The sequence below is a fragment of the Neofelis nebulosa genome, chromosome 2 (genome assembly GCF_028018385.1).
Source record: "Neofelis nebulosa isolate mNeoNeb1 chromosome 2, mNeoNeb1.pri, whole genome shotgun sequence".
Taxonomy (NCBI): domain Eukaryota; kingdom Metazoa; phylum Chordata; class Mammalia; order Carnivora; family Felidae; genus Neofelis; species Neofelis nebulosa.
In genome coordinates this window covers 82,747,796-82,760,009 of record NC_080783.1, presented here as the reverse complement: position 1 = coordinate 82,760,009, position 12,214 = coordinate 82,747,796, and the positions used below count along the sequence as shown (strand labels likewise).

Sequence of the window (12,214 nt, the reverse complement as noted above, 5' to 3'; positions counted from 1 at the left end):
TGTACCTTCCAAGTTTGTGAAAAAATGTAACTTTCCTATGTGAATATGATCCCTCATGTACAGATTGTGAATTTTTATACTCTTCTGCATTAAAAGGGCAAAGACATTCAAACTAGAGAGTTTTGGTAATCAGGGCAGGAAAGATGTGCTTATGGTACTCTACACAGCTGTATAAAACAAATGTAAATGCACTGAGGGTAGTTTGGGGTAAGTAAGTAGAGCCCAATCGGTAGCAGAACCCGTTAGAGCCTTACATAGGATGCATTTGAGAACTATGTTTTAGAAGAAGTGGCTGCAAAATGAAATTAAGAACCAAATGGCAATAATAACCAGAGTGGAAATAGGAATAATCTATGAAGCAGTTTTTTAAAAATGAAAAAAGATGTAACTGCAAGATAAGTGTGTTTATAAATAAAAATGCATAGCTTGAATAAATAGGTGAAAGGTGAAACAGATGGGAAGGTTGGAAGGGAGGACTGGCTAAGTGCTGTAAAGGAGCTGTTTGAATAATTGATATGAGGGTGAAAGATAATTGAAAAGGGGAAATGTGATTTAGGGTTGCTCTAACAAGCATAATTTAACTAATAATAATGGAAAGATTATGAGTATATCCATTTATTACCCAATCAAATGATAATAATGTTGTAGCCACTCAGACATTACTCTCCAAAATTCTAAGGCTGATGTTATTGTTTAATACAATCATATCTGTTGTGGTATGTACATATTGTTTTGGAATTTAAGTGTAAAGGTAGCTTCTACGGGAGACTTGGTCTCATTGGAGAACATGAGACATTCACTTGCAAATGTTGGAATGGAATAGATTCCTTATTTCACTCTAAACATTTCAAGGGCTAAGTTTAAAATCATAGCATATAAAAATAAATGATTTAGACTTATATAATTATAAAATATTAGTATTTTACGTAAACTAATTTACGTAGTCTTACCTTGAAAAATCAGTAGTTCATCTGGTATTCATTCTATCCTACTATATATACAAGTAACCTCACAAGGCACAAGATCAATGTGTGATGTCATTATAAACATTTTAATAGAATTTACTCATGATATCACATGACTCAAAAAATCAATTTATTATTTTACCATTAGTAAAGTTTGTGTGACATTATTGAGACGAATTTATAACATTTGATGTTATTCAGAAAGATTTATGAGGAATACCTACTTACTTATTTTCATGATGTCATAATCTGATAGTCTTCATGGTGCTTTGAGTATAACTTTTAAAATATACATTTAACACTGCATAAACTAGTGAGTTTATTCTTAGGTTGAAAAGAATGTCAGTAAAGCAGATTAAGAAAAAAAGGTCTGTTGTATTAATTAGCATCCTACTGAAATATAAGTTTAATTTTAAATTGTTGGATTCATTTATTTTAATGGTTTCTTTATTAATCCAATTAAAATGTATATATAAACCACTTCATAAATAAAACTGATGCACTTTACAAATAAAATATAAAGTCACTTTATTGATTTTCTTAGAAGCCCTATCATACTTTCTACACAGAAATTATCAGAGATTATGAGATCAGGGACAAATCTAGAGCAAAACATCTTTTATATATTTTGTCAACATTCACACTCATTAGCTTCCACTGGCTTCTTTTAAAAACCTCTCTTTCAGGAGCACCTGGGTGGCTCAGTCGGTTAAGCGTCTGACTCTTGGTTTTGGCTCAGGTCATGATCTCACAGTTTTGTGAGTTCAAGCCCCACAGTGGGCTCTGTGCTGAGAGCTTGTTTGGGATTCTCTCTCTCTCTTTCTCTCTCTCTCTCTCTCTCTATCTCTCTCTCTCTCTCTCTCTGCCCCTCCCCTACTCACAGTGCCTCTGTCTCTCTCAAATAAATAAATAAACTTAAAAAAAAAAACCTTTCATTTTAGATGCATGTGTTGCTAAATTTTTATAAGCCTACATGGTAAAAATCAGAATATAAAATTATGTTGACTGATTTGAATATGCAGTCTTCAGGAAGTATTTAAGCTCCTACTGCAGACCAGACACTATACCAGAAACTAGGAATATAGGAAGGACCTAGAGAGACATGGTCCCTGCTGTGAGGAAGTTTACAGTCTATGGGGAGAGAAAGCCAATAAACAAACAAATAAATGATAAACAAATGGATGATGAGAGGTACCAGTGAATTGACAAAGTTTGAGAGATTACCTATGGCTTACAGTATAGTCTCTTTGAGGAGGTAACATCTAATTTGAATTCTGAATGATCAAAAGAAGCCAATGCAAAGAAGTAAATCAAGCCACTAAAATTCATTTCACTAAAAGCCAATTCCCAAACTAATTTGCATATTTAAAGAAAGTAGAAAAATTAAAATGTCTGTAGAATTGTGGTAGATCTCAGAATATACACACACCCACAACCCACCCACCCCCACACACCACTTTTTGAATTTTATATTGTTGTTGCTAGAATTGTTTGTGGAATAAATTTGAATTATGTCCTAAGTGTAAGATCTATCCCTGATCCTGAGTGTTGGTGAGATGTAGGTACCTTTCATATCACAATATCTTTTCTGCTTTAACCTGTGTCTATTGGGCTTAAACCAAGCCATATAAACAAGGTGGGTCATAATGGAATCTTCAGGGGAGATGAAGGGAAAATGTTGTGGATATGCAGGGGTTTTTTTAATGTTAAATTTGGAAAAGAGAAGAAACTATTGTTTTTAGATATAAACTATAAAAATAAAGCATGACTAAATATTTTATGATGAATCTCTTTAGGAAATAAAGTTATCAGAATCTTAGGGGCAAGAGAAGATTTTAATATTTAGCAAAAGAGTACATACAAGAGGGTCTCAAAAGTTTGAGAACCATGGCCTGAAATGCTTTCCCAAAACTACCCTTTTGTCACTTTAAGAAATTTATCAAGGGTCTTAAAATTTGGCAATTCCATTTTAACAAAGAATTCTCAGTAAATATGCCAAAAAGGCTGAAATATTTATCTCAGATTTATTTGTAGTTGCTAAAGTCTAGGAAAAAAATCTATGTTCACAAGAGGGAAGTGAATATATATGTGTGTGTGTGTGTCTGTGTGTGTGTGTGTATCCCCAAAAATACTATCCAGCAATTAAAAATAATATTTTGGAAAAATATTTAATGCCATAGTAAAATGCTCAGGATGAAAATAAAGTACAAAGTGGTCATGATCCAATATTTAAAGGAAAAAGACATGTTTAGAACATGAAAAAAACTTGGATTCAGTACAACTTTGGAGAGCAACTTGGCAGTGTCTGAAAAATTGAGACTGTACAGACTCTACAGCCTAACATTAATATGATTGATACACCAATAAATAAATAGTTCTATAATAATATGATAGAATACCATTCAGATGTTAAAAATTAACAAATTGGATCTACATGTCTGAAACAGGGACAGATCTATGTATCTCAACTGAGATAACTCTCAGTGTTGAATTTTAAAAAGCAAGTTGCAGAATGATATATATGTGTAATAGTATTTATATAAAAATTTTGAAACACATATACCAATACCAAATATTGTTTACATATACATATACAGGGAATAAATATATAAAAGCAAAGCCTGTAAGAATGAGGACCAGATTTATGATGGTGGTTGCCTTTAAGATGGAAGGGAAAGAAATAGGACTAAAAAGAGAGACGGGTGGGGGAGGGAGATAGTATTTAGCTCTATCTGTAATGGAGTTTTATTTTTAAAAATAAGCAAAACTGACAAAATGCTGACATTGTGAATTTGGAGTAGTGGTTTATTGTTATAATAATTTCTTTTTTAACATGTGCTTTTAAAATTTTCTAAAAACAACGATTAAAAGAAAGTACATTCAGGTTTGCAGTAGTTATTCAACACTGAGATTACAGTCCAATTTAATTTTCACCTTCAAACATCTCCGAATTTTCCAAATTCACAAATGAATGTTGTGGAAATAGGTGCCACTTACAGATAAATAAATGATAACTATGTAGATACTCGACCTCCACTCTGTGAGGACTCCCTAAGGCCTTTGCAATTGAGCTGCTTCTAGAAGGCTGAATTATCAGCAAAAAAAGGATGGCTGCCCCATCCCCCCACCCCTCTTCCCCAGGGACAAAAGGAAGTTGAGGGCTGGCTGCCTGCATAGTGTAGAGATATAAAAGGGCCATGTCCCCTTTTGTAGCAACGTGGATGGAACTGGAGAGTGTTATGCTAAGTGAAATAAGTCATACAGAGAAAGACAGATACCATACGTTTTCACTCTTATGTGGATCCTGAGAAACTTAACAGAAGACCATGGGGGAGGGGAAGGAAAAAAAAAAAGAGGTTAGAGAGGGAGAGAGCCAAAACATAAGAGACTCTTAAAAACTGAGAACAAACTGAGGGTTGATGGGGAGTGGGAGGGAGGGGGGAGTGGGTGATTGGTATTGAGGAGGGCACCTGTTGGGATGAGCACTGGGTGTTGTATGGAAATCAATTTGACAATAAATTTCATATTAAAAAAAATAATAAAAAATAAAAACAATCCCCTCCTCAAAAATAAATAAATAAATAAATAAATAAATAAATAAATAAATAAATAAAACGTCCATGTCCTGGGAAGGGAGGCAGGGGCATTAGTCTAAGTCAGTGGGTCTCAAACTTGAGCATGCATCAGAATCACCTGGAAGGCTTCTTAAAGAACAGAAGGGCCCCCAAGGTTTCTAATTCATTAAGTCTGGGGCCAGGCCTGTGAATTTATATTTCTGACAAGTTCTTGGGCATTATTGACAATAATGATTGTCCCAGCACCATGCTCTGAGAATTGCTGGTCTAAGCAAAACCCAGCCATCAGATATTTCTATTTTTCATTACTGAAATATGAGAGAGATATTTGGCAGGAATCAAGCCAATGTTATTATCTGGCGGATACACAAATTACTTAATGGAGTGAACCAGCCAGTCTTGGGGAAGTTGGAGTTGCATGCAAGAGCAGGCAAACAAAGAAGAAAGAGAAGGAGAAGGAGAAGGAGAAGGAGAAGAAGGCGAAGGAGGAGAAGAAGAAGAAGAAGAAAGAAGGAAGGAAAGAAAATAGGCATCAAATGATCAGAAAGCTCAAAAACAGAAGTAGGGAGAATGAAAGCCACTTCAATCTAATGATCACAAACCACTAAAGAGATTTCATTAGGAAAAGCAAATTAATAAAATGAGCATGAAAAAGGACTGTTAAAGAAAAAAAAAAAAAACAGGTTCAATAATCAGGGTCTGTCACTATTTGCCAAAACTGGGAGTCCAGAATGGCACAAAATTCATGCCTCTTTCCCATCTTCCACTAGCACTGGGAACTCTACTGGACCGGACTGACCCTTCCTTGCTCTCTCCATTCTTTCTCATCCTTCCTCCCTCTTTCCTTTATATTCTTCCTCACTGAACATCTCTTTAGTGCCAAACATTATACTGGACTATGGATAAAGAAGTGTCTCACCATCGTTGTACTGCAGCACATAGCATAACACCTCGTACATAATAGCTGTTGACTAACTGTTGAATGAAACGTCAATAAACTCATAAATGATCAACAGGGGTCATAGTTAAAGGTACAGTGGATGGGAGACAAGTAGGTCATTTCTGTGAGAAACATAGACACAATGGAGTGGCCCCAGCAATGCAAGTTAGCTTGAGACACCATTGGGAATGCTACTACTTGGCACTTTTCCTTATACCCCACATTTTTCCCAATAAATTTTTGCTACTTTTCCCATTGCCTGATGATGTTTACCACATCCATGCCCATGGTTTGTGACTTTCAGCTAAATGAGTATATGCTTCATTGCAACACTTTCTATCTGTCTCAGCCCAAGCTGCAAATAGAGATTATGCCTGAATACATGATGCCTTTTAGCATAAGCATTCTCCTGTGAAGAAAGCTCAAAAAATGTCCAGAGCTAACTTAATTATGTAAGTTTTTTTAGGAATGTAAGTAAAGTAGTTATGTGTCTATTTACACTGTTTCATTCATTAAGTTATGCATACATATTTTAAACATCTAAAATATAAATCCTTTTATTTAAATTTTTTGAAGTAATTTTAATATTTTCATATGAATCTTAAGTCTTTTAATACAGACCTTTCCAGAGCATAACACCTTCACTTTCAGTTAAGTTGTTTGAGACACAGCATTTTTTTTAACTTGTGGGTGATGCTGTCACTGGAAATTTTTATCACAAGCCACAAGTCCCACTTATATAACACTAGAATAATTATTTTCATTCATCTTTTAGTAAGTTTCATGAGTCCCACAGTATAATCACACATTATATATTAAATTGATTATAGAAAGGCTTGTATACCACAAGAAATAACACATTCTCCATTAGGAGTAAGTACTAAATCTTCTAAAAATTTATTTGCCATCTTTTCTTATTTAACAGATCCCTTAAGATGACCTCTTACAAGCTTTCCACCCTAGCCCTTATTGCTATTGTTTCAAGCCAGTATGTCTTCCCCAAGCAGCACCTTGTGACTTAATAAAGGAATTAACAGAGTACCCCGTAATGAATGGGAATTTGTAAATCTTAACTATAAAGCAACTCCCACTCTTATATGCAAGAACGGGGGGTTGGGGGGGGGAATCTCTTATATTTGGAAAGGTACTGTAGATTTCCTTTTAATTTTTTTCTTTAAAAAAATTTTCTTCTTCAGACTAATAAAATGATTAGAAAAGAAAAGTAAATCATAAGAATATTTACAATTAAAGAGTGAGAAAATGTAACTGGATTAACACACAACTTTCCAATTGTCAGAACCTAAGAGGTGATAAATTTTTCTTGTGAGTAAGAAGGAGGTTATGTGTGTGTGTGTGATATGCCATGATTATGGGTCTATCTTTAATAATTAGAAAGTTACATGTGATGAAGAGCAAGCAAGTTGATTTAACTAGAGTGAGTGGAGCAAGTTGGAAGAAGAAAAGACGAATTTGACATGTGATGTTCACGGCAGAGAACATCAAAGTGTTTTGGTACACGTAGCAGTTTATTCCATTTTTAAAAGTGTGCGGCTTCTCGGTTTTTCAATATTAAATATACAGTTTACACATTTACATATGTTTCAGGCTACATTATTGGAATTTTGAAGACATGAAAACATCAGATGAACCAACCTGCAACATCTTGGATTCAGATTGGAAGATGAAGAGAAAATTTAAAGAATGTGGCCTCTAAAGGCGGGTAGTACCTGGAAATATTAACCGACTCACACTGTAAAAATGAGACCGGTTTCTAGACAATAGAGGTTATTTTAGTCTGACATCAAGGTTCAAGACAAAATGTTGAACTAAAAACTTTACACTCCTCCCCTCCCCCACTTCAGACAGGTACCAGCATTGGTGAATATGATTTTCCTTAGTCAGAAGCACTCATTTTTACCCATGTAGACCATCCTTAGGAATTAAATATTGGTTATTTAATGTAGATTATAATGGGAAACTGATTTTTTCCACAATGGCAGATTTCAAGGACTTGGTTCCAAACTGAGCCGAAGCTTCCCAATGCATTTTGTACAGTCTGGGAAAAACTGTGCTGCACTGGCCATTTTTGAAGGCCATCATGCCCTGTAATATAAGGATATCATCTTATTGCTGATATCTTTGGAAAGTCCCAAGCAGACACAGAAAATGAATGGAGGCAAGGACTGTGACGGAGGGGACAAAGATGGAGGTCTTCCAGCTATACAAGTTCCTGTGGGTTGGCAGCGTCGTGTGGATCAAAATGGAGTGCTTTATGTCAGGTGAGCCTTGTTATTATCCGTGTCACCTCCAAGTTTGCAATCCCCAAATTAAGGAGGTAGAGTCTGTTCTTTTGAGGAACAAAATACTGTCACTGACAGCACCTCACATAAATTTGAATAAATGACCTTCCTGCTAGAAATATTTGAGCGTTTTATTCTGTACTGTTTTGCAATGTAAATTGCCTTAGGTTACAAGAGAGAATTTTTATGCATTACTTGTGTTTATATAAGGTGTCATTCTGTTTATCTCTGTAACAAGGATAAGGAAAAATATGAAGATTTCTAAAAGAAACATATAAGCACCGTTACCACATTCATAGGAAAATGTAAAATACTGGAAATAAACCCAATATTTCTTGACTGTATTATTCTGTCCTTCATCGTGCTTCCGCTGGCTTTTCTGATATAAGGTTGAGTGTTTTTATCTATAGACAGTTTCAATCATTAGTCTTCTTAATTCCTGATATTAACTAAAAATAATTTCCCTAATTTTTTCTGCACAGTTTTAAATCTATTCCATTGCATATAACAGTAAAAGAGAAAAAGTCATGATGGAGATGGCTGTTCATATCACAAGTTAAAATCATACAAATAAAATGCAAATGCCTGCTTTTTAAAATTTTGGTGGCATATATCTTGTGTACAGCAAGTTGAATGGAATAACTGAACTGTTGCCAAGAAGTTTCAGGGTTTTCTTAACTGATATACAATATTATATTAGTTTCATTAGTACAACATAGTGATTCGACATTTGTATACTTTATGAAATTGTCACCTCAATAAGTCTAGTTACCATCTATTATCATACAAATTGTTACACTGACTATTCCCTATGCTGTACATTACCTCCCTATGTCTAACATGTTTTATAACTGAAAGATCTATTTTGTCCATCCTCCCATTCATCTCCCTCTGGCAACCACCAGTTTGTTTTCTATATCAATGAGTCTGTTTCTGCTTTGTTTGGTTTGGTCATTTGTTTTGTTCTTCAGATTCTACATATAAATGAAGTCATATGGTATTTATCTTTCTCTGACATATTTCACTTAGATACTACCCTCTAGGATCAACCATGTTGTCACAAATGGCAAGATCTCATCCTTTTTTTTATCACTGAGTAATATTCCCGTTGTGTGTGTGTGTGTGTGTGTGTGTGTGCGTGCATGTACAAATCTCCTTTGTCCATTCATCTATCTATGAACACTGAGGGTGCTTCCATATCTTGGCTATTGCAAATAAAGCTGCAATGAACATAGGAGTGCATTTGTCTTTTTGAATTAGTGTTTTCATTTTCTTTGGTTAAATATCTAGAAGTGGTATGCATGGCCAATGCAGTGGAATTGCTAGATTGTATGGTATTTCTATTTTTAATTTTTTGAGGAAGCTCCATGCTTTTTTCCAAACTTGCTGCTCCAATTTACATTCTTACCAATGGTGTGCAATGGTTCCCTTTCTCCCATCCTCACCAATACTTGTTATTTCTTATCTTTTTAATCACAATCATTCTGACATTTATGAGAGGATATTTCATTGTGGTTTTGATGTGCATTTCCCTGCTGGTTAGTGATATTGAGCATTTTTTCATACGCCTGTTGGCCATCTGTATGTCTTTGAAAAATGTCCAGTCAGGTCATCTGTACATTTTTAAATCTGAATGTTTGATTTTTTTCAAAATCAACATTAAGTTGTAGGAGTTCTTTATATGTTTTGGATGTTAACCCCTTATTGTATATACCCTTTGTGAATATCTTTATATGTTTTGGATGTTTCTTTATATGTTTTGGATGTTAACCCCTTATTGTATATACCCTTTGTGAATATCTTCTCTCATTCAGTAAGTTGCCATTTTGTTTGTGGATGGTTTACTTCACTGTGTAAAAAGCTTTTTAGTATGATATAGTCCCATTTGTTTATTTCTGCTTTTGCTGTCCTTGCCTGAGATGACTGATCCAAAAAAATATTGCCAAGATGTCAAAGAGGTTACTGCTTATGTTTTCTTCTAAGAGTTTTATAGTTTCAGGGCTTATATTCTAGTCTTCAATTTTGAGCTTATTTTTGTGTGTGGTATAAGAAACTGGTACAGTTTCCTTTTTCTGCATGTAGCTGTTTAGTTTTCCCAGTAACGCTTATTGAAGAGATTGTCTTTTCCCCATTGTACACTCTTGCCTTCTTTGTTGTTTATTAATTGACCATATAACCATGGGTTTATTTCTGGTCTTTCTAATTTGTTCCATTGATCTCTGTGTCTGTTTTTGTGCTAGTTCTGGTACCATATTGTTTTTGATTACTATAGCTTTGTAGTTTAGTTTGAAATCAGGATTGTGACTACCTTCAGCTTTGTTCTTCTTTCTCAAGATTGATTTGGCTATTCAGGGTTTTTTCTCCTTTTTCATTTGTCACTTTATTCATTTGGATCCCCCTTTTTTTTTTCTTGATGAGTCTAGCTAAATGTTTTCTGATTTTGTTTATCTTTTCAAAGGACCAGCGTTTAGTTTCATTGATCTTTTCTATTTTTTTTTTTATTTTTAGTCTCTATTTCATTTATTTCCACTCTGATGTTTATTATTTCCTTCCTTCTACTAATTTTGGGTTTTGTTTCTCCTTTTTCTAGTTCATCTAGGCTTAGGATTAAATTCTTTTTTGGAATTTTTCTTGCATCTTGAAGCAGGCCTGTATCATTATAAACATTCCTCTTAACACTTCTTTTGCTTCATCCCATAGGTTTTAGAATGTTGTGCTTATATATCTCAAAAGATTTAGAATTTTTCTTGTGTTTTGAAGCAGGCCTGTATCATTATAAACATCCCTTTTAACACTTCTTTTGCATCCGTAGGTTTTAGAATGTTGTGCTTATATATCTCAAAATATTTTTCGGTTTCTTCTTTGATTTCTTCGTTGGCCATTGGTTGTTCAGTAGAATGTTGTTTAGTCTCCACGTATTTGTGGTTTTTCAATTTGTCTTCCTGTGATTGATTTCTAGTTTTATACTGTTGTGGTTTGAAAAGGTGCTTGATATGATTTAAACTTGTTGAGACTTACTCTGCAGTCAAATACGATGTATCCCGAAGGATGCTCCATGTGCACTTGAGATGGAATGTTCTGTACATATCTGATAAGTCCATCAGGTCTAGTGGGTCATTTAAGGCCAGTGTTTCCTTACTGATTTTCTGTCTGAATGATCTACCCTTTGATGTAAGTGGGGTGTTAAAGTCCCCTACTTTTATAGTATTACTGTCAGTTTCTCCCTTTGTGTCTGTTAATACTTGCTTTATATATTTAGGTGCTACTATGTTAGGTAAATAAATATTTACAAATGTTATGTCTTCTTGTTGAATTGATCCCTTTATCATTTTGTAAATTTCCTTTTTTGTCTCTTGTTACAGCCTTTCTTATAAAGTCTATTTTGTGTGATATAAGTATTGCTACCCCAGTTTTGTTTTTGTTTCCATTTGCATAGAATATCTTTTTTTATCCCTTCAATTTCAGTCTGTGTGTGTGTTTAGATCTGAAGTAAGTCTCTCATAGGCAGCATATAGATGGGTCTTGTTTTGTTTCTTTTAATCCATTCAGCCACCCTATGTATTTTGATTGGAACACTTAGTCCATTTACACTTAAAGCATTTATTGATAAGTGTGTACTTATTGCTATTATGTTCATTGTTTTCTGGTTGTTTTTGTAGTTCTTCTGTTCCTTTCTTCTTTTCCTCTCTTCCTCTGTGATTTGATGATGTTCTTTAGTTTTATGTTTGGATTCCTTTCTTTTCATTTTCTTGTGTATCTATTTTAGGTTTTTGGTCACCGTGAGGTTCATATATAACATCCTATACATATAGAAATCTATATTAAGTTGGTGGTCGCTTAAGTTTGAAAGCATTCTAAAAGCATTACATGTTTGCTCTTCTCCCCACATTTTATGTTTTTGATGTCATGTTTTGCATCTTTTTATTTTGTGCATCTTTTCATTATTGTAGATATAATTGATTTTACTACTTTTGTCTTTTAACCTTCATACTAGCTTTACAAGAGGTTGATCCACTACCTTTTCTATGTTTGCCTATACCAGTGGGATTTTTTTTCTTTCATATATTTTCTTATTTCTAGTCATGGCCTTTTCCACTTTCCCTTTAATAGGTCTTTTTTTTTTTTTTAAGTTTAATTACTTATTTTGAGAGAGAGAGAGAAAGAGAGAGAGAGAGAGAGAAGGGGACAGGGCCAAGAGAGAAAGAGAGAAAGAATCCCAAGCAGTCTCCATGCTGTCAGTACAGAGCCCAACACAGGGCTCTAACTCACCAACGTGAATCAGAGCTGAGCTGAAATCAAGAGTCAGACACTTAACCTAGGGAACCACCCAGGAGCCCAGTGTAACAGTGCTTATAAAGCAAGTTTAGTTGTGATTAACTCCTTTAGCTTTTGCTTGTCTGGGAAGATTTTTATCTTCCCCTTCAGTCCTGATTG

At 34.4% G+C, this 12,214-nt stretch overlaps 1 protein-coding gene across 7 annotated transcripts in view; it reads left to right on the top strand.

The window, feature by feature from the left end:
- The window catches only part of MBD5 (methyl-CpG binding domain protein 5), a 445,040-nt gene that overhangs the window by 374,116 nt on the left and 58,710 nt on the right, over positions 1-12,214 (top strand). For all 7 annotated transcript variants that reach the window (XM_058715348.1, XM_058715350.1, XM_058715346.1 and 4 more), the window contains one exon: positions 7,086-7,759. In XM_058715348.1, the coding sequence (XP_058571331.1) occupies positions 7,647-7,759 (113 nt within the window). In that variant the 5' untranslated portion in view covers positions 7,086-7,646. The remainder of the gene's footprint in view (positions 1-7,085; positions 7,760-12,214) is intronic.